General features: G+C 58.7%; 2 protein-coding genes across 2 annotated transcripts in view; both read left to right on the plus strand.

The window, feature by feature from the left end:
• CTBP1 (C-terminal binding protein 1) overlaps positions 1 to 7,830 on the plus strand; it is a 36,418-nt gene extending 28,588 nt beyond the window's left edge. The window contains exons 5-9 of the mRNA XM_011936788.1: positions 3,186 to 3,400; positions 4,815 to 4,945; positions 5,679 to 5,806; positions 6,229 to 6,346; positions 6,835 to 7,830. Coding sequence (XP_011792178.1) covers positions 3,186 to 3,400; positions 4,815 to 4,945; positions 5,679 to 5,806; positions 6,229 to 6,346; positions 6,835 to 7,018 — 776 coding nt within the window. The 3' untranslated portion in view covers positions 7,019 to 7,830. The remainder of the gene's footprint in view (positions 1 to 3,185; positions 3,401 to 4,814; positions 4,946 to 5,678; positions 5,807 to 6,228; positions 6,347 to 6,834) is intronic.
• Positions 7,831 to 14,596: 6,766 nt separating this feature from the next.
• Positions 14,597 to 15,371, plus strand: LOC105508027. Its single transcript, XM_011936789.1, is given in 4 exon segments — positions 14,597 to 14,819; positions 14,822 to 14,918; positions 14,920 to 15,229; positions 15,231 to 15,371. Coding segments are annotated over 4 exon segments (618 nt in total). The 5' UTR covers positions 14,597 to 14,749.
• The last annotated feature ends 6,252 nt before the right edge of the window (positions 15,372 to 21,623 follow it).

The following is a 21,623-nucleotide window of genomic DNA, read 5'->3' on the forward strand; positions in this document are numbered from 1 at the left end:
ATCTCTGTTCTTATATTCATCATTCAGATGAATGGTCTTGCTCTGTCACTCAGGCTGGAGTGTGGTGGTGCAGTCATGGCTCACTGCAGCCTTGAGCACTGGGGCTCAAGAGATCCTCTTGCCTCAGCCTCCGAAGTAGTTAGGACTATAGGTGCGTGCCACTGCAATTTTTTAAAATTAATTTTTTATTATTATTATTATTTTGGTAGAGACAAGGCCTTGCTCTGTTGCCCAGGATGGTCTTAAACTCCTGGGCTCAAGTGGCCACCCTGCCTTGGCCTCCCAAAGTGCTGGGATTGCAGGTGTGAGCCGCGGCGCCTGGCTTCCGTGTGTGTGTTTAAAGTGCGTCTGTTATTACTAGTTTATAGTTGGTTCCTCTTTCTCTTTTCAGTCTGACAGTCTTTGCTTCTTGAGTGCTCCGTTCATTCATTTCTAGTGTAATTGCTGCTCATTTGGATTTCAGTGTCGTCTGGCTACATGTTTTCTGTTCATCCTTGTTTTTCCTTTCTGGCCTTCTTTTATGTTAATCAAGTGTTAAATGATTCCTCGCATCTGTTGTTGCTTTTTAGTCTATACTGACTGCTTAGTGATCGTGTTTAGTTTTACTTTAGAGATTAGGATATGCCTTCATAACTCACTGCCATCCAGCATAACCTGTGAAGCCTTGTCGAGGGCGGTAAGAGGCCTGCGGTGGCTCCTCTCACCCTCGGGCCGCTGCCCTCGGGCCGATTTTCCACGTCTGTTGTGCGGAAAACCATACAAGAAGCTATTGGTCATGAATCTTTCAAGGAATTTTTCAGTAATTTTTGTTTTTGAATATTGACCGACACATCCACCCTTTCTGCCTTGTTTATCCCGCCCCCGATTCTGGCTGTTGTCGGGCATCATGTTCCTGTAGCCTACAAACTTGTTAGAAACGTGGCTCATCAGCAAACAATTCCCTCCGCTTTTGTCTGAAAAAGTGTTTTGCCTTTTTTTTTGGTAGAAGATAGAGTCTCGCTCTGTCGCTCACGCTGGAGTGTGGTGGCACGATCTTGGATCACTGCAATCTCCACCTCCTGGGTTCATGCCATTCTCCTGCCTCAGCCTCCCGAGTAGCTGGGATTACAGGCACCCACCACCACGCCCAGCTGACTTTTTGTATTTTTAGTAGAGATGGGGTTTCACCATGGTGGCCAGGCTGGTCTCGAACTCCTGACCTCGTAATCCAGCCGCCTCAGCCTCCCAGAGGGCTAGGATTACAGGCGTGAGCTGCCACGGCCTGTTCTTTAAAAAAAGGTTTTTAATTCTTTTCTCTCTGCTTCTGTTTGGATGCCATCTGCTGACTCCCAATCCTTTTCTTGCTGTTAGCTTCGTCCAGGAGTTCCATTTCAGAGGGATGTTTTCGTTCTGGAATTTCTATGTGGTTCTTTATAGAGTTGCCATTCATCTTCCAGAATCCTCCATTTTTCTGCTGTTTACATCAACACTTGCTGTCATCTCTGAGCGTGTTTATAGTAGTTATTTAGGAGCTTTTGCTGGCTGATTCCAGCCTTGGTCATCTGCGGGTCTGTCCGCCTCTAGTGTTTTGTTCTAATTAGAAGCCACATCTTCCTACCTCTTCACTTGCATCATCATAATTTCTTATCATAAGCCAGACATCGTATGGAAAAGAATGGCAGAGACTAAAGTGAAGAATCGTCTCTCCCCAACAGCCACTGCTGTCCTGTGTCAGGTGTGGCGCGCACTGGCCTGCGGCTCTAGCTGATTTTTGCCACCGGCAGCCCGACTCCCTGGGGCTTTCTGTTTAGCACAGTGGGAAACAGCATCTTTTCTGCTTTCTGCGCTGTGGGAGGTGCCTTTCTCTGTGTCTGCCTATCTCCCTTCCTTCCTCCCTCTCCTGCCCATTCGGTGGGATCCCTGGCAGGGGGTGCTGACAGACGGGGGCTGTTCCTGCATCTGGGGAGCTGCCCGGGTACTCCGGCTGTGACTGACCTCGGAACTGCTGCTCCCACCTCCGCCTGCCGAGCCCTCCTCCCCGGACCGGTTGCCTCCTGCAGCAGCCTCGTCGCTGGGGATGAGAGGAGCCGCCATGTTCCTTCTCGTAGAACAGGCGCCTCCCTTTCTAGGATGTAGTGTGTTTAGACGGTCCTCAGCTCTTCTGACTGGCCTCCCAGCCTCCCCCAGGCTGTTCCCAAGTGACTGGGCGTCCCCTGGGCGTTTGGGCCACGTCCGGCCGCCCTGTCTGCCTGGCGGTCTGGTCTCCTTGGCCCTCAGGCCGCCGCCGCCGCGGGCCCCTCGCACACGTTGTTCCAGCTCTCCGGCTCCCTTCCCATCCCCTCATGTCTCCAGCAAGCTTGGTCTTCTCAGGGAGGCCTGCCCTGGCTGCCGCCTTTGAAACTGCGCCCGCTTCCCACCTGCCCCAGCGCCCAGCCTGCTTCCTTCCTGTGCAGCGGTTCCCTCTGAGGCCATGCAGGAGACACCACATTGGCGGGCTTGGGTTCCTGTGTCCTTTGCAGCCGTGCTGTTGGCTCACGGTGGGCGCATGCGCCCTGCTGACCCTTCCCCGGGGAAGAGCCGGCCAGACATGGTGGCTCTGGCTCCGTGGCTCCTGTGCTGGGGCCCACGCCAGCCTTGGACTGCTGGGGTCGGGGCAGGCACGTCTGCCCGGGATGGCTTTCTCTGCCACTCCACTCGAAGGGGACAGGACGTGAGCCCAGCGGGGCCTCCCTGGTCTGGAAGGTTCGCTCCTGCCCCCTTTGCCATCTCCACCTAGTCGTGGCTGGAATTGAGATGCCAGAGACATCGATGGGTGGACCGGAAAGCAGGCTAGTGGAGGGACCTGGGCACGTAGGGCGTGTGTGGGGTGAGTGGAGACCTGCTGACGGTCCGTTTGACACTGAGTGGTTCATGTCACGTCTTGTGGACAGGCTGCAGGGGAGGTGTGGCTGGCGGCTGGTGTGGGCTGAGGGGCTCGTGCACCCTTTCCACCCCTGTGCACAGCCTCCGCCTTGGCAGTGGGCGCATTGGGAGCAGACACCTCGTGTGGAGACACCTTGCGCGGGCACCTTGGCTTGACCACAGCTGGTGTCCTCCTTGTCAGATGGTCAAACTGAGGCACAGAGGCCACTCCGACCCTGGCTGTCGGGGCCGGCCGCCCAGCCACAGGTGAGCGAGGGTCTCATACTATGTCCTGACACCACCAGGTCGCGTGGGGCAGGCAGTGGCGCTGCGGGCCAAGGCCTTCGGTTTCAACGTGCTCTTCTACGACCCTTACCTGTCGGACGGCGTGGAGCGGGCGCTGGGGCTGCAGCGGGTCAGCACCCTGCAGGACCTGCTTTTCCACAGCGACTGCGTGAGCCTGCACTGCGGCCTCAACGAGCACAACCACCACCTCATCAACGACTTCACCGTCAAGCAGGTGCGTGGAGCCGGGGGCACAGGGCTCTCCTTCTGCGGGGCAGGCACAGGCGGGGGGTGTCAGGAAGGTCCCTCCCAGCAGCCACCTGCACCTGCGCAAGACCCTGCCTTCAGTGAGCCACATGGCGGCGGTGCCAGCCCTGTCTGCCCAGATAGCGTTTTCCACGTTCTGAGTTCTAGCCAGGATGCCTGAAATACTCTCTGGACAAGACAGAACCACATACCTTTGAATCCTAAATTCCCCTGAAGCTCTCGCCACTCTCACAGTGGATATGATGCAGCTACCTGGGGGCGCTGGGCCGGGCCTTCTGACTTCTGTGCTGTGCTGCCAGGTTCAGGTTTCACATCTGCAGCTGGAGAGGGCTGTGCTCAGGTTGGCCTCTGCCTCACGCAGCTCCGAGTGCAGCCTCAGCACGTGTTTCCCTCGAATGGGCGGAGCTGGGGACGGCTGCCTCCCGCTGGCTGTAGGCCTTTCAGGGAGTCATTATGTGTGCACAGTGATGTGTGTGTATGTGGGCAAGCGTGTGTGGGTGCCTGTGTCTGCCTGTTTGAGCTTGTATGTATGTGCATGTGTGTACACACGTGTCAGAGGCCACCCACCCACTCTCGCTGCCCCAGCAGCCTGTAGCCGCAAGGAGGATGAAGCCAGGTGCCTGCCTCCCCTTCCTTTGTTCACAGAGCCAGTGGGTTTGGAGCCTTCTAGTGGACAAGGTGTGGCACGTGGATGCTGGTCAGAGCCCTGCCATCCCTGAGGACCTTGGGTGTGAGGCTGCAATGGGTAGCAACTCACCAAAGAAAAGCCACCATGACCCACCCAGCTGCCAGCCAAGCAGTGTGGCTGGGTGGGCTTCCTTGGAATGAAATGGGGGGGTTGCAGGAAAGCCTTGGCCACGAAGCTGACAGGGAGCCACCGCAAGGGCCTTTTGCAAAAATGCATGAAAAGCGAGCCTGTCCGGAGGCTCTGCTACAGGCCCCGCTGGGGTTGGAGTCAGACCACGCCTCAGAGTAGACAGCCCTGGGCTTTGTCATCCCAGGGAGTCCCATCTCGTGGGCCGAAGCCCTGTTGGGGGAGGCTGGGCTGGAGGGGACCCAGAAAAGGGATACCACATGGGGACCAAGCCAGGAGCCCCCACCCAGTCCTCAGCTCAGGGCTTGGGCAGGAGCATAGAGCTCTCTAGGAGGTGTGGGGCCGTGCAGGTCTGCACAGGGCCGAACCTCAGCCAGTTTGCCAGGGCTGCGGTGCAGCACGCCTGAGGCCTTAAGTCCTAGCACCCTGGTGAGCCCAGGGTGGGCCTGGGCTGGGAAGGGGCCAGGGAGCTGGGCCTCCCCAGCAGCGTGTGTGACCATCTTGCTTCCCTGGCCGCTCGCCCTGCGCGGATCCCTGACTGGGTCTGTCCTGTCCTCATGTCTTCCAGATGAGACAAGGGGCCTTCCTGGTGAACACAGCCCGGGGCGGCCTGGTGGACGAGAAGGCGCTGGCCCAGGCTCTGAAGGAGGGCCGGATCCGTGGCGCGGCCCTGGACGTGCACGAGTCAGAACCCTTCAGGTGCCCTCACGGCCAGTGTCACCCCCTGCTCTTCCCTGCCCACCATCCTGCCGGCCTTGACCTCCAGATGGTGCCTCTGCCAGGCCAGGCACTTGCTTGTACTCAGGCCTCTCGCTGGCCGGCACGGGGGAGTTTGCTGCCCACTGTGGGGTGAGGCCGGAGCCATGGGCTCCAGGCCTGTCTCGCCTCGGTCCTGTGAGGGCTGCTCGTCCTCTTCAGCCCCTCTTTGGGCAGGGCTCCCCACCAGCCAGGAGAGAGTGAGGCCCCAATATCCGTAAGTGGCCCCCACAGGCCCTGGCCGTGGAGTCATGGCATCACGTCCAGACCTGCAATCCCTGCAGCGCCCTGGGACCCCAGGCAGCCCTGGGTTGGATGTTCAGCCACAGGAGGAGACACCCCGCAGGGCAGTACCAGCCTGCAGCTCCTGGGGCTGAAGGACCTTCGGCCGGGAGGGACTAGGCCAGCATGTCCCCCCATCAGGGCTCCTCCCCCAAGGGGCTTGGAGATTAAATCCCTTGGGCTCCCGCACCTGCTGCTCTCGGGAGCCCCTGCTGTGTCTCATGGTCCCGGGGCTGAGCTCTTGCGCTCAGCCCGCCTGCCGAGAGGCGCGGGGCCGTGGGGTCTGTGGTTGCCAGGCAGGGCCCCCCACAGGGGGTTCCAGTGTCCAGCCACTTCCCCCCCCGCACCCAGCCACAGCACTCGGGCTGCACTGACCTTACTGTGCTGTTCGCAGCTTTAGCCAGGGCCCCCTGAAGGATGCACCCAATCTTATCTGCACCCCCCACGCCGCGTGGTACAGCGAGCAGGCGTCCATCGAGATGCGAGAGGAGGCGGCACGGGAGATCCGCAGAGCCATCACAGGTGGGCCTGGGGGACCCTTCCTGCCAGCCCCAGGCCTGGCTCATGGGCTCACATCTACCCGGCAGCCAGGCCCGTGCTCTGCCAGCTCAGGGCCCATGGTGCTCTCACTGCACCCCCATCAGGGACCTCTAAGGCCAAAGTCAGGTTGAGCCCTGGCGTCGTCTTACACACAAGACCTGCTAGGAAGTCGCTGGACTGAGCAGACAGTTCCCTCAGCAAACTGGGCACATGCTCTGGGCTGGGGGTCCCCACGCTGCGAGGGTGCTGGTGCCCTGAGAGACAGGACCCTGCCATGCCTCGGGAGCCCCGGGGCTGAGAGGGAGGAGCACACTGCCGAGAGCCCTACAGCCCGTGTCTTCAACCCAGTGGGCCACGCTCCTGGGCCCCCTCAGAGCCACAGCTATTCCTCCTGCGTCTCCCAGGCCGGATCCCAGACAGCCTGAAGAACTGTGTCAACAAGGACCATCTGACGGCGGCCACCCACTGGGCCAGCATGGACCCCGCTGTCGTGCACCCTGAGCTCAACGGGGCCGCCTATAGGTGAGCAGGCCTGCTGGCCCGGAACAGCCACCAGAAGGGCCCAAGGCTTCCCCTGGATCCCAGCACAGCCCCTGGCGGGAGGGGCGGCGTCTCCACTGACTGACCTGGAGGATCTGGGTGGAACTGGTAAGGCCCACCTCACCCGAAAGGCCCATAAGAACCAGGGCCTCTTGGAAGGAACCTGGGCTGGGGTGGCCTTCAGGACCCAGTGCACACAGGACTACTGTGGGCACGGGGACTGTGGGAGGAGGGGGCTTTGGGTGAGGCGAAGACCTCATGTTCACGTCGCCTGGAGACACCAGGGCTCCCCTCCCCTGCCCTGAGAAGTAGCCCCCGTAGGCGGGAGCGTCCGTGCAGAGGCGAGAACCTCCCCCTGACTGCTGGTTCTCCTGGAGCCGCCCCCTCGGTGCTGCCGACGCTATGAGGGCAGGTGGGGCCCGGTCAGGCTGCCTGTAGGTGGGCCTCACAGATGGACCCTCTCCCAGCAGGTACCCTCCAGGCGTGGTGGGCGTGGCCCCCACTGGCATCCCAGCTGCTGTGGAAGGTATCGTCCCCAGCGCCATGTCCCTGTCCCATGGCCTGCCCCCTGTGGCCCACCCACCCCATGCCCCTTCTCCTGGCCAAACCGTCAAGCCCGAGGCAGATAGAGACCACGCCAGTGATCAGTTGTAGCCCGGGAGGAGCTCTCCAGCCTCAGCGCCTGGGCAGAGGGCCCGGAAACCCTCGGACCAGAGTGTGTGGAGGAGGTGCCTGTGTGGCGGCCCTGGCACTGCAGAGACTGGTCCGGGCTGTCAGGAGGCGGGAGGGGGCAGCGCTGGGCCTCGTGTCGCTTGTCGTCCGTCCTGTGGGCGCTCCGCCCTGTGTCCTTCGCGTTCCTCGTTAAGCAGAAGAAGTCAGTAGTTATTCTCCCATGAACGTTCTTGTCTGTGTACAGTTTTTAGAACATTACAAAGGATCTGTTTGCTTAGCTGTCAACAAAAAGAAAACCTGAAGGAGCATTCGGAAGTCAATTTGAGGTTTTTTTTTTTTTTTTGGTTTTTTTTTTTTTTTTTTTTTTTTTTTTTGTATGTTGGAATGTGCCCCAGAATGAGGCAGTTGGCAAACTTCTCAGGACAATGAATCCTTCCCGTTTTTCTTTTTATGCCACACAGTGCATTGTTTTTTCTACCTGCTTGTCTTATTTTTAGAATAATTTAGAAAAACAAAACAAAGGCTGTTTTTCCTAATTTTGGCATGACCCCCGCCTTGTTCCAAATGAAGACGGCATCACGAAGCAGCTCCAAAAGGAAAAGCTTGGGCGGTGCCCAGCGTGCCCGCTGCCCATCGACATCTGTCCTGGGGATGTGGAGGGTGGCAGCGTCCCCGCCTGCACCAGTGCCGTCCTGCTGATGTGGTAGGCTAGCAATATTTTGGTTAAAATCATGTTTGTGACTGTAACCATTTGTATGAATTATTTTAAAGAAATAAAAATCCCGAAAGAGCCAGTTTGCCTAGCATTTGTTCTAGTGGCTTTCTCTCATGAGGACACGGGTGAGCCTCAGTCCTGGCTCTGGTGACCTCCAGGGCCTAGCTCAGCCTCTCTGAAGTAGGCAGCCTAAGAGAGACTCAGAGACAGTGCCGTGGCAGGTTGGGCAGTGGTCTCTGTGTGGACCCGGCCTGTCCCTCTGCCCACTGGGTCTGTGGTATGCTGTAGGGTCCTGGCTTGGAGGTGGCCTGCCTGAAGTGCCCCTGTGGGAGGGAAGCAGTGTGCCAGGCCGGGCCTGCCCCAGTGCCCACCCCCTCCCTTCTTGGCATACCTCCCGTAGGCTGGCCTGCGACATGGGAAGACGGGGCCGCAGGAGGAGGAAGGAAAGCACATGTCAGGGCTGAGGAAGTTCCCCAGACCGTGGGTCACCCAGCCTACGGAAATGTGCAAAAAAGCCAAAAGGGGTCGCGCCTCACCTTGGCCCACAGCTGGGCTGGATGTTCAGCTGCAGGAGGAGAGCCCCGCAGGGGCAGTATCGGCCTGCGGCTGATCCTGAAAACCGTTTCCTGGCGTCCTTTTCGAAATCCCAGCCTCCTGGTTTCTCAGAGCTGCTTTGAGGAGCGTGGTCTGTGCACATCAGCAGAGTCCCAGCTCGTTCATGAGCGTGCGTTAACTTTGGCACCACATCTCCAAGTGAAAAATACCACAGAAACCGCAGAGGAGCGTTCCAGGCAAACTCCCGCAGGCGGGTCCAGGCAGCGCGAGGAGGGGCTGCAGCGGGTGCTGGGGGAACCCGGGTGCCCTCGGGGCGTCCCCATCCCAAGCCTTTCCCTGCGTGCAAGTGGGTTCTCCTGCCACCCCAAGCGTCCAGACCCTGCAGCGTCAGCCCCCAAGTGTCAGCCTCCCCTTGCTCCTGGCCCCATCTAAAGCAGAAGCAGAGGGGAGGCCGCCGCCTTTGGCGGGGGTGCCCCCTCCTACCTGGCTCTGCACCCCAGTGCCACAGAGGTCTCTTGGGTATGGGCAGTGGCTCCTGGTCTTGAGACCCACGCCGAGGGCAGCCCCGCCTCATGACAGGCCTCTGCTGCCTGCCGCCCAGCCCATCTCTGACCTGTCTGGGGCTCATCCCGGAGCCCCTGGGTCACTAAGGGAGGTGGCCTGGGCGCAGTGGGAAGGGTGGGTTCTGGACACAGTTAAGGAGCCGGCCCTGGTTTCGCCGACGTGGGCATGGGTGTGAGGAGGGGCAGCCAAGGTGACTTCAAGTGTCTGGGCTGCAGGCTGGAGCTGATGATTTCTGATATCGCTGGTGCGGGCTGCAGAGGTGTCAGTAGGAAGACCAGGAGTTCCATGCTGACCGCTGGCTCCAGCCTCTGCACAGGCAAGCCCTGGGCTGGGTCACTGGGCCCTGGTCAGCCCCCATGGCAGCCGAGGGTGGGGCTGGCCTCTGGCAGGGTAGGCTGCCCTCCCAGCTCCAACTGGAGACAGGCCCCGCCCCGAGAGGCAGCCAGGCACCGGGAACTAGCTCTGGACACAGGCCTGGAGGCTCCCACTCAGCTGGCCTCATTGTTTCCATGTTTCCAAGTAAAAGGGTTGGGGCAGGAATAGAACACCTCCAAAGGCTGTCCGTGGTGTGAGACTGGCGGCCAGGGAGCCGGGACGCTGAAGTGTGACTGAGTCTGGGATGTAAGGGACAGAAAGCTGTCAGAAAAGTGTTCTGAGTCTCGAAACGAACCTCCCCTTGGTGCCACCTCGGGGGAGTCACCCCGCCCAGCAAGACTTGCAGGATTGATTTTCCAGCAAAAAACAACGCCCAGCAAGGGTGCGGGGTAGCAGGAGGTGGGTGGGGGGGGGCCCTCAGCCTCAGTTTCCTGGCCTGTGAAATGGGCAGCACTGTTTATCTCCCTGGAGGTTGGTATTAGACTGGAGGTTGTGCCAAAACCTAACACGAAATAAGGTTTGCATGTTGGAAGGGAAGAGATAAGCCGCTGGTATTTGCTGACAAGCATCTGTGTACAAGACTCAAGAAAATCAGCCAAAGCCTGCAGCTAATCCTGGGACTGGCCAGGTGGCCTCACAGGAGCGCCTGTGGTGCCTGCCAACTGTCCCGCCCAACCTGGGGCAGAAACAAACAAAAGTTGCACTGTGACAGGACATGTCCTGCTCAGTTGCAGACAGCGGGTGCCCTGTGACAGGACATGTCCTGCTCTGTTCTTACGACGCAGGGTCTGGCCCGCTCGCCCGATTCCACAGTGAGTGGGCACAGTGGTCAGAACCTGGTCCCAGTCACTGGCACCCGGCTGGTAAAGACCGTGGGAGTAAACTGGGGCCGCCAACCGTGGTGAACGGTGAGGCCGCCAGATGACGAGACAGGCTGTGCTTGCGGGCGGCGGGCTGTTAATGTTGTCAAATAATGCATGCCCTTTAAATACATTTTACCAAGTGCTAGAGACGTTCATCACCACCCCAGGCAAAATTTCAACTGCTTACGTTGAACAGATTGAACAATTTTATCCTCAAATTTATATGCAGCAACGAAGGTCTATTAATTTGGGCTCATAAAACTCAGGCATATTGAAGAGGAAACAGCCACCAGCAGCCTGGTTCTGACACCAGGGACTCCGGGGCAGGGACTGGGCCCGCTGGCTTGGCGTGCGCTTGCGTGCAGGTGTGTGGGTGTCTGCCTGGTGGGCCGGCATGTGCATGTGCATCTGTGTGAACTGGACGTGTGATCAAGGGCACAGGTCGTGGGCTTCCCCCTCATGGGTAAAACAGCTGCCGTATGCCAGCCTAGCCTCGGAGGCCCCTGAGCTCGGACAGCAGAGGCACAGGCCATTGACGTGTTGGCACTGTGGCCAGAGTCCGTTCAAGAAAGGTGGGCAGAGAGGGCTAAGAACGCGGCAGGCACACCCTCCAACGGCTCTGCTGGAACCTCTGGAGCAGAAGGAAGCAGTGATTCTCCAGGCCTTGGGTAGGGCTCAGAGGCAAGAGGGGTGGAGCTGGGGAGGGTCGGGCAGCCCCAGCACCTCAGGCTACTGCGCCTCGGTGGGGAACTCTTCTGTGGCTGCTGATGAATGCCCCGGCTCTGGTCTCCTGTAGACCTCTGCCTGGGCACGGGAGCAAGGGGAGGCTGCAGGTAGCTCCGGGGGCCTGGGCAGGAAGTTGGGAGGATCGGAACAGTCCTTCTGGGGTGACCCAAGCAGGGCACAGAGTAGGGGGAGCCGGGCTCTTCGGGGCCCCACCCCATCCTGCCTTCTCTCCCCACTGTGGGCCCAGAACTTGCCCCACAGAGGCCGGAAAGCACCCACCAGCCCACCGCTAGCTGCTCTCAGCCAGAGCCCAGCTGGACTTGCAGGATGGATTTTCCAGCAAAAAACAACAGCAGAGAAGCCCAAGCGAGGCCCAGCTGCACACGCCCTCCCGGGCCTCCCCCCGCAGCCGGCACTCCCTGCAGCAAAGAAAACCATCTGGCCACTGGGCCCTGAGCCCGGTGCCCGCAGGAGGACCTCTGCCCCGCTGAGCAGCTCTGCTCCCCAGGCTGGCCCCAGGCCTCTCCCGGCCTGACCCGCTCTGCCTGGCATCAAGCCCCAGCAGGAACGGGGTGACCCAGCCAGGGCGTGGGTCGAGTTGGTGTTCTCCAGCCCCTCTGAGTGAGTCTACCTCTGCTTCCTCAAGCCCTTGACCACTGCCCTGGACAGCCTCAGCCGCCCCCTGACCCGACCTTCACACAGCAGCCAAGGGCTTCCCATGTAGAGTCCGAAAACATCCCTGTCAGGCAGGACGTACGACTTGAACAATATAAGGTTAGGCGCATCTGTAAACGCAGCGCAGCCGGACCCTCTGGCGCCGTCTGTAAGCGCGGCTCATGGAAACACCGGCTCTTCCGGGTGGCCTCTGTGCTGCCCTTTCTTTTTTAAACCAGCTACCGGCGCCATTGGTCAGTGGTAGCAGCGTCTGTAGGATCCCACTGTGGTGGGCTCGCCACTCACTCTCCAGGTCCCTGACGCAAGCTGCCTCCAGCCGGGGGTGCCCAGTAGGGGGGACACCAGGGACAGCCAGGGCCAGGGCTATGGACGCTGCTGGGATGAAGGGTGTGGGAGGAGCCAGACTCACCCACATCCCTCCCAGCCCCTGCAGGTGTCTGGGCCTCCAGCCTCCACCCCCTCCGTGCAGTGGGCGGTCACACCTGGTGGAGCCCGGTTGGCTACCCAGAGAGCAGGTTCTGAGCAGCAGCCCTGGTATCCCAGGTCAGCCTCTGCCCAGCCCCACACTCACCTGACAGTGCCTCCCTGGCACTGCCCTGCACCTGCCCACACCTGCCCACACAACTCCAGCCCCCTCCACGTGCCCTCCACCCACCCCTCACCTGCCCAGACCTAACCCCATCCACCCCCAACTGACACTATCCACCCCCACCTACCTCCAATTGCCCCACATCTGCCCCCACTACCTCTTCTCCTGTCCCCATCTTCCCCCACCCTCCATGTGTCTCCCACCTGTCCCCTCATCTGCTCACACCTGTCTGCCCCTCACCTGTCCACTTGTGGTCAAAGCCACCTGCTTTTACACCCACCCCACACCTGGGGTTCGCCTTGAACTGGGGTTTGTTCTCTGCTGCTGGCGGGGCACCCCGGCTCTTCTGCCCCCTGAGGGAGACCTTGCAGGGCAAGGCTGCCTCCCCACCAGGAGCCTCAGGTCCTGCCTCCCCACTCCACTTGCAGAGCTGAGTCTGGAGAGGCTCCTTCTATTCCAAGAGTCCCACTCAGCCCGCTGGGTCCCGGTGCCCCGAGGAGCTGCTGCTCTTGCTGGGCGCCTCAGCCCTCCCACAGGGGACACATCTGTCCTGGAGAGACCACCCAGGGAGGCATTTGCTGTTGGTCCCTGCCCGGGGCCCTCCGGGTCACTCCCTCTTCTCGTCTGTCACAGCAGGGCCCTCTGGCCCCACAACCTGGGCTGCCAGCCTCCCCCGCCCTGGCAGAGCAGTGGTGGGGCCAGACCAAGGGCTGACAACCCCCAGTCCAGTCAGCTCAGCCTAGGCCCACGGTCAGCCCAGGGGATCTGGGGGCTGCAGCCGGGTGAGTGAGTGACACCCGCAGACCCTGGGCAGGGCCCGCTCCAGTCCTGGGTGCCCTGAGAGGCGGCTAGGGTCCGGTTGCTACCCGCTGGCTCCCGTGGGGGAGTCCAAGATCCAGGCACTGGCAGGCTGGGGTCTGCTGAGGGCAGCTCCGATGGCATATCCAGCCTCACATGGCAGAACTTGGAGGAAAAACAGCCAAGCTAGTTCCTTCCAGAAGGGCCCTGAGGGCAGAATCATGGCAAGGGATGGGCCTCTGGGGCACCTTTGGGACCACAAAGCTCACTGCCTGCCTAGGTCTCCCCAGATCCTGGCCCAGCCCTCCTTGGCTGCCCCCGCCATGGCTCAGGCAGGCGCAGGTGCAGCTCCACCTGTTGCTCCTGAAGGCACATGCAGTGGGCCTTGGTGGCATCCACGCGGTACTGACCCTGCAGGCGACGGCAGCCTCCACCCAGATTTCAAAGGATGTTGCTGACAGTCTTGGGGCCCAGGCAGAGGCTCATCGTTGGGGCGGAGCTGCCTCAGAATCCCCAGCGGGGCAATGCCCAGTGGAGCCGAGGCGAGGGGGTGGGGGTTGCCTCCGAGACCCCAGGACTGCAGGGCCACCAGTGACCAAGCGCAGCCTGGGAGAGCGGCAGGCAGGAGACTCCAACCCCCGCTGAGCCCAGCAAAGCCATGGGGGCCCAGCCCTGCCCCCGTGTGTCTGGAAGGTGGGCAGGGAGTCCAAGATCATCCCCTGTTCATGTCTCCTATGAGTCCTGTCCCTCTAGAGAACGCTGACTCATACGATTTTGTATGTGAGAGGGGGGAGTACTGGGCCCTGCATGCAGTGCTGTGGTTGGAATGCTTGCATCCTCTAAAGCTCAGGCGGATACTTAGACCCCGGGCAGTGCCAGGAGGTGGGGCCTGGTGGGCGGTGTCTGATCCACTCACGAGGCAGAGCCCTTGTGACTAAAGCCACTATGAAAAGGGCTTGTGGGGCAGGCCCACCCTCCAGCCGGTGAGGATGCTGCGTGCGAGGGACCGTCCTGGAAGAGGAGAACCCGACATGGCCCTGCCGGGACCTTGGCCTCCAGACTGGGAGGCAGGAAGTTTCTGTTGATAAACTGCTGTCTGGCGTTCTGTTGTGGCCGCACTCAAACTGCGGCGGGGAGCGGCTGCTAACAGGCACAGGACGCCTTCTGCGGATGATAAACGTGTTCCGGAATGAGATGAGTGGGAATGGTTGTACAACTTCGTGAATGTACTAAAAACCACTGAATTGTACACTGTAAAGGGTGACTTGTGTGCATGTGAATTTCACCTCAAGGAAGCTGTTTTGCGGGAGCCAGGCGAAGCACTGTGGAGGCCACGCCCCAAGAAGGCAGCACTGGCTGGGCGCCGTGGCTCACGCCTGTAATCCCAGCACTTTGGGAGGCTGAGGCAGGAGAATTGCTTGAACCTGGGAGGCGGAAGTTGCAGTGAGCTGAGACGCCACTACACTCCAGCCTGGGCAACAGAGCAAGACTCCATCTCAAAAAAAAAAAAAAAAAAGAAGGCAGCACCAGAAAACCAGAAACTGTGCTGGGTCCTCAGCGTGGCAGGTGCTCCCAGGGTGCAGACGGGGTGAAGGCAGCCTTCTCTGTGGTCACATGTGTGTAACGGCACCTTCTCTCTCAGGGCCTCCTCCCTCCCTGCATGGTTTGGGGGCTATTCTTGTGTCTGATAGCACAGACGCCCTGGTCACAAACACCTGCCTGCATTGCTGACCACAGGCCTGGCCTGGAGAAACCCGCACCCTCTTCAGGGAAGACAGCAAGGGGCTTGGCAGTGCCTGAAGCCAGTGGGCTGGGGACTCACAGCTGGGACACTCAGGACGGGCAGGGCAGGCATGTGGCCCCAGCATGGCACAGGGCCAAACTCATCCCCTCTTTGTCACTGGCCACATACTGCAGGGGGAGGGCTGGAGGAGCTGGGGCACCTGCATTTGGCCTGCCAGGAATCTGGGTCCTGCTGGCTGTGGGTGACTGCAGAGGGCCACGTGGGCAGGGCACATTCATGTTGCCCTGGCCAACATCGTCAGGGTGAGAGGGGGAAGGGCCAGAAAGCCTCAGCCCAGACCAGGTCTGGTGGGAACAGTCCACACAGGAGGTGCCAGAACCGTCTAGAAGGCCCTGGCACACAGGTCTGCTGCAGCAGAGCCAGGAGGGCTCGGGGGTGCACGTGTCCAGGGCAGAGGAACCACGTGGGGCTCAGTCAGCAGTCGGGGTCAGGCCTGGTTGGTGTCACTGAGGACCCTGAAGGCTTGGCCCCACCTCCGGGAGCTGGGCTTCCTCCACATGGTCACAGCAAAGGTAGGGACCAGAGGGGGCCAGAGACATGGGGGCTGCACCCCACCCTCTCCTCGCTGCTCCCCTCCCCCTTACCACCCTGTCCAGAGATGTCCGCACAGATGGGAGGGTTGCGAGGGGCGTCCACACCTGGCCTGCAGTGGCTGCCCGGCTTCCTGCTAGGGAGATGGGGCCAGTACTGATGGGGAACAGCTGTTGTGCGGGCAGCCAGAGGAAACCACGTTCCCGCGGGGTGAGCTCATGGTTTACGCGTTCCCCGCCAGATCCATAACATCCTGGAGGCAGAAGCACAGAGGCTGAGCCTGCCCCTGCCTCCGCTGAGCCTCCCCTGCTCTGACACAAGGGCCGCTCAGCCATCCTCACTCAGCCTGCACCTCCTGTCCTGAAGCTCCCTCCTCCCTCCACGTGCTCCCCCTGTCATTTACTCCCCGGCCCCGACCCACCCTGCTCACCCCTGAAGCTTCTCTGGGTCCTGGACTCCTCCGTTCTGCAGGCTGGATGCCTTCTCAACTGTCCGTGGCGCCTGCCTGGTCTCTGGGGTGTTCAGTGAGGGGTGACCAGGAAGAACGTGTTGGAGACAGTGGACAGGGAAGCGTCTCTGTCTCTCACCCCTTAACTCACAGCAGCCCCACTGGGCGGGCACAACCAGGGCACAACCATCACTGCAGCCACAGATATAGAAACTGAGGCCCACAGACGCGACGTGGCTGCCCCTGTCTGGTCACTGGGGGCCGGGATTGGAGCCTGGGTCCGAGCTGCCTGTTTTTTCTTTCCTAGGCCGTGCACCTTTCTCCTGGGATAACTGGAGGTGATTTCATGGAACCTGGAGGCTGGGCTTCAGGCTGGCAGGAGCGGCTCCCGGCTGGGCCTTCTCCGTGGCTCTGCTCCCCGCTCTCCTTGCTTGAGTGGTGGGGAGCCCTGCGTCCTCTCACGCCCACCCTCACCTTTCTTGCCAAATTGTCGGAGGCTTTTGTCACCTGGAGACACTGTTCCTGCCAGCTCCGGCCCCTTCTCCTGCGATGGCATTGCCTGTCCCTGCCTCAGCAAGCCCATCTTCCAGCCAGGCCAGGCCCTGACCAAGGGATAACCACGGAACGCACATGGCAACATGGGCCATGTCTCACGTGTGGTCTTGGAAAACATGGCCTCTACTCTCCTGCCCCTGCCCTGGCCCCTCCTGCCAGCTGGATGTGGGCATTTCTGCACCCACTGGAACCCCGCAGCCAGGAAAGATGCCTGGAAGGCTAGAGGAGAGGCGTGATTGGGGGACCCCATGTGTGATGACAGAGCAGCCCACCGAGCCATTCTCAGCCACCATGTGGGAGAGAAATGATGCTCCATCAAGTTCCCCATGCCCAGAGCTGCTCCTTACAGCATCCTAACCTTCACCCCAACTACTCAGTTGCCATGGCAAATGGAATATTTTGGCTCTTTTTTTTTCTTTAATTCCCAAGTGATTATTGCTAGAGGAGTGAGAAGTTACTAATTTTTGTATATTCATCTTGTATTAAACGTTTTTTACTGATTTGTAATTTTAATTTTTTTTTGAGATGGAGTTTCACTCTTCCGGCCTGGGCTGCAGTGCAGTGGTGCGATTTCGGCTCACTGCAACCTCCGCCCATGGGTTCAAGCCAATCTCATGCCTCAGCCCCCCAAGTAGCTGGTATTACAGGCACGCACCACCACGCCCAGCTAATTTTGTGTTTTTAGTAGAGACGGGGGTTTCGCTATGTTGGTCAGGCTGGTCTCAAACTCCTGACCTCAGGTGATCCGCCCGCCTCGGCCTCCCAAAGTGCTGGGATTACAGGCATGCGCCACCACGCCCAGCTAATTTTTGTATTTTTAGTAGAGATGGGGTTTCACCATGTTGGTCAGGCTGGTCTCAAACTCCTGACCTCAGGTGATCCGCCCGCCTCGGCCTCCCAAAGTGTTGGGATTACACGCATGAGCCACCGCACCTGGCCTGATTTTTAATTTTTAAATGAGGGGGCAGAGGCATAACTAGGTTTACAATCATGTCATCAACAGAATAAATTATCTTATTTTTTCTGATGTTTGTGCCATTTATTTGGTTTTCTTATTAAGTTTGCCGGAACCTCCTGGAAAATGCTGGACAATTGTTACAGCAGCAGGCTCCCCGGGTCGACCCTGGGTTTGTGACATTTGTGTTTTCCACACAGAATGATCTTGGCCGTTGTGGACACAGACTTTTGCGCTTTTTTCTATTTTACTAGAAACAGAGCTTTTATTCATAACGATTGCTGAATTTGGTCAATTTTCTTTTCGGTACCTGTCGATGGGGTTCTCTGAATTTCCTGTGCTAATTGGCTAATGAAATGATGTCTCTGATTGCTGGGCTGCCGTTGTAAGCCTGGCTTTCATCTGCTTGGCCATAACATGATGCCATGGAAGCTGCGTTGGGTCCTATTTGCTGTTCTCTTGTGTAGAATCCGCTGACGCTGCGTTGGGTCCTATTTGCTGTTCTCTTGTGTAGAATCCGCTGACGCTGCGTTGAGTCCTATTTGCTATTCTCTTAGATTTTTTTGCATCTTCTGAAAGTGATATTTGTCTATGGTTTTCTCTTTTTGTTCCACATCAGGTTTTTGAATTAAATTATCCTGGTTTCATGAGATGAATTACAGAGTTTTCCATCCTTTCATGTCTTGGGAAGGTTAAAGTAACCCTGGGATGACTTTCTTTCCATGGAAGGTGAGGTCATCGTCAGCTGCGGACATCTGCTCCTGGAGCCTCCTTTCCTGGCTCAGCCGTCGCCCCCCTCCAGCTCCTTGTGCTCATTTCCGCGTGGTGCCGCTTGTCGAGAGTCATTCTGGACTTTACACCCAGGACAACATGGTCTGCTGCTGCAGGTTTCCAAGCAGCTGCCCCGGCCGAGTGGGCCGTCTCATCATTTCTCCAGCCTCTTCCATACTGGGGTCTCCTTCCTAATCGTGTGTGGGTTTTTCTATTTCAATGTACATAAATTCTAAATATAGTCATTTATTTATTTAGTTTTCATTTTTGTGTTTTTTTTTCTTTTGGAAACAGAGTCTCACTTTATCACCCAGGCTGGAGTGCAGGGTCACAATGTCAGTTCACTGCAGCCTCTGCCTCCCAGATTCAAGAAATTATTCTGCCTTAGCCTCCCGAGTAGCTGGGACTATAGGCGCACACCACCACGCCCGGCTAGGTTGTGTGTTTTTGCAAATACAGGGTTTTACCATATTGGCCAGGATGGTCTCTAACTCCAGGCCTCAAGCGATCCGCCCACCTCTGCTTCCCAAAGTGTGGGCATTATAGGCGTGAGCCACCGTGCCCAGCCTAGGCAGTCATTTCTTGATGCAGCTTTTGGGCTGGGCAAGGGGATTTTATTTTATTTATTTCAGAAAAAACAATGATTTCTCCTTTTTACTTATTTGTTTTCTACTTCATTAATTTCTGGCTTTATCTTCATAATTCTCCCTACTTTTTAAAATGCACTTTCTTGTTCTCATTTTAGATTCTTAGGATGGCACAAAAGTCCCTCTCGTTTATTTTTTCCTCTAAAAAACAAAAGCTGTGCTGGGGCCTCTGGGCGCTGCATTAGCTGAGTCCTCAGCGCTGGATTGATATTTATGGTTTCTCGGCTTTTCAGAGAGCGCACATTCAGATTTAATATCCTGTTTTACCCACGGGCCACCTGGGAGTGTGTTGGTTTCTAAGTTTTGGGGGGAAGAGGTGGCACTTTCCGTTATTTATTTTACAATATTTGGATAATAGGATCATTTTTTTTTTTTTTTTTTTTTTTGAGACGGAGTCTCGCTCTGTCGCCCAGGCTGGAGTGCAGTGGCCGGATCTCAGCTCACTGCAAGCTCCGCCTCCCGGGTTCACGCCATTCTCCTGCCTCAGCCTCCTGAGTAGCTGGGACTACAGGCGCCGCCACCACGCCCGGCTAGTTTTTTGTATTTTTTTAGTAGAGACGGGGTTTCACCGTGTTAGCCAGGATGGTCTCGATCTCCTGACCTCATGATCCGCCCGTCTCGGCCTCCCAAAGTGCTGGGATTACAGGCTTGAGCCACCGCGCCCGGCCGGATCATTTAAATTATTCTACTTTTTAGTTCCTTGAGGTTTTCTTTGCAGCCAATACACAACAGACATGGACTTATCGGAAGCTGGAATGTTTGGAAGTTCTGTTTCCTGTGAGGAACGTTCAGAAACGCTGTTTCCTGTGAGGAACATGAGCATGACCATCCATACCGATCTGTCTGCATTTTTCTGTCGTCACTAGACCTAATTACGGAGAGAGAGACACGGAGGGAGCTCCTGTGACCCTCAAGTCCCCTCATCGCATCCCCTTCCAGTTGGCTTTCTGAGTTTAACTCCCATGCTGTTTGGCTCATGGAAGTTTATGTCTTCTACCTCGGTCATCGTCCCCCCTCCCCCCCGGTGTGCCCACCCGCACGTGCTGACGTCACAGGCCCCACTCAGCCCTGCTTCCTCTCCCCTCGGCCTCACCTTGATGTCAGGGGGGTGTCCTCTGCTCTGACTCATGGGCAGTGGCTGGCTTCCTTCCAGTACTTTCTCTGGATAATGCATATGGATGACATATCTTCTAGTGTCTGCTGTGGCGCTTACCGGTGACATTTCTGGGCTGGTGTGGGATGCCTGGGATGGAGCCGTCTCCCTGGTGACCGTGGATGACGTTTCATTGTCCCCTGCTTCTGGTGGCACAGATGAGAACTCCAGGCCTCATGCTCTCTCTGCTGGCACACACATCTTCCCTCCGCACTGGCTACACACCTGCCCATGGGGTTTCTGCAGGAGAGGAGACAGCCAGAGGCCCAAGTGGGGTGTGTGGCAGGCAGGCAGCAACCCTGGTCACTGTGGCGGCCTCTGCCCTGCGTCTCAGCAGCAACCCTGGTCACCATGGCGGCCTCTGCCCTGCATCTCAGCAGCAACCCTGGTCACCGTGGCGGCCTCTGCTCTGCTTCTCAGCGCTGCCTGGTGTGACCCCCAGGGTCTTGGTCGGTATGAGGCCACACAGCTCACATGCACTTCCCCTAGCTGCTTTCATGGCAGAGATGAGAGGTCCCCATGGAGCTCACATGGCCCCTAGAGACTTGCAGACCCTTGTGCTGTCAGACAGAGAAGGCTGAGGTTTAGAGAGGCACAGTCACCTTCTCGAAGATGCACAGCCATGAGTGAAGAAGCTGGGATTTCTCCTGGTCTCTCTGACTCTGGAACATGTGGCCTCTGGGTGTGCCCAGTAAGAGACGTTAAAGAAGGGCCTCCCCCATGAGCCCTGACTGAGGGGGGCACCAGGCACCCCATCAGTGTGCTTTGTGGTTCACAAAGGAGAAGGCAAAGGGCATGTCGGGGACAGCGATGGGGCAGCCAGAGGGGGCGGTCCTGGCCAGTGTGAGCCTCCTTGGGGGGAGGGTGCCAGGAACTACCCCATGATCCTCTATTCTCATGTGAGCCACAGGACCCCAACCCAGATTCCCACAGCAAAGGCAAAGTCAGTAACTCAACAAGGCACATGGCCAGGTGTGGGGCTCACTCCTGCAATTCCAGCACCATGGGAGGTCGAGCAGAAGGATGGCTTGAGGCCAGGAGTTCGAAACTGACCTGAGCAACACAATGAGACCACTCTACAAATATTTTTTAAAAAATTAGCTGGGTGTGGTAGTGCATCCTTGTAGTCCCAACTACTTGGGAGGCTGAGGTGTGGGCGTCCTGGGGCTGGGGTTCTCCAAGGGTGAGGGGTCCTGGGGCGGGGCGTCCCAGGGCTGAGGGCCACGACCAGGTTTTGCGCCTCTGCCTGCTGACGGCCCCGGGGCTGTGACGGCGATTTTGCATGGAACCCACCCTGCAGCCCTGCTTGCTGAGGGCTACTCAGGAGGGGCTGTGGCAGTGCCCACCCACATGTGGAGCCCGGGATGCAGCCCCCACCCGCCCAACCTCTGGAGCTGTGCCTGGAGCTGGGGGGTTCGGGTGCCATGGCAGCCTCCAAGGGGCTGAGGACTCAGGGAGGGTGCTGGAGGCTGGCTGGCCTCTGAGGGGCAGGGGGCCGCCAGGGCCACTAAGCTGGTGCACCCACCGAGGGGCCAGGGGGCCGGTTCTGTTGCCTGTGGGAGTAGTGGATGGTGGAGAGTGAAGTGGTTCCTGTGAGGCCAGCCACACACCAGTGGGACCTGCCCTGGGACCGCAGGAGATGCGGGAGTGGGCCAGTGAGTCACGGGCACCAACCGTGGGCCATCTCCAGAGGACGGCAGTGGGGGCAGAGCCCAGCAGGAGGTGCTGCATGGGTCGCCCTCCCTGTGGCCCTGGGTCCTGAGCCGCCGGCTGTGAGGTGCAGCTGCCGGCTGTGGGGTTGGAACTGCTGGCTGTGAGGTGAGGCCTTTGCTGGCTGTGGGGTTGGAGGCGCCGGCTGTGAGG

The sequence above is a fragment of the Colobus angolensis genome, unplaced genomic scaffold, assembly GCF_000951035.1.
Source record: "Colobus angolensis palliatus isolate OR3802 unplaced genomic scaffold, Cang.pa_1.0 Scaffold157, whole genome shotgun sequence".
Classification (NCBI taxonomy): domain Eukaryota; kingdom Metazoa; phylum Chordata; class Mammalia; order Primates; family Cercopithecidae; genus Colobus; species Colobus angolensis.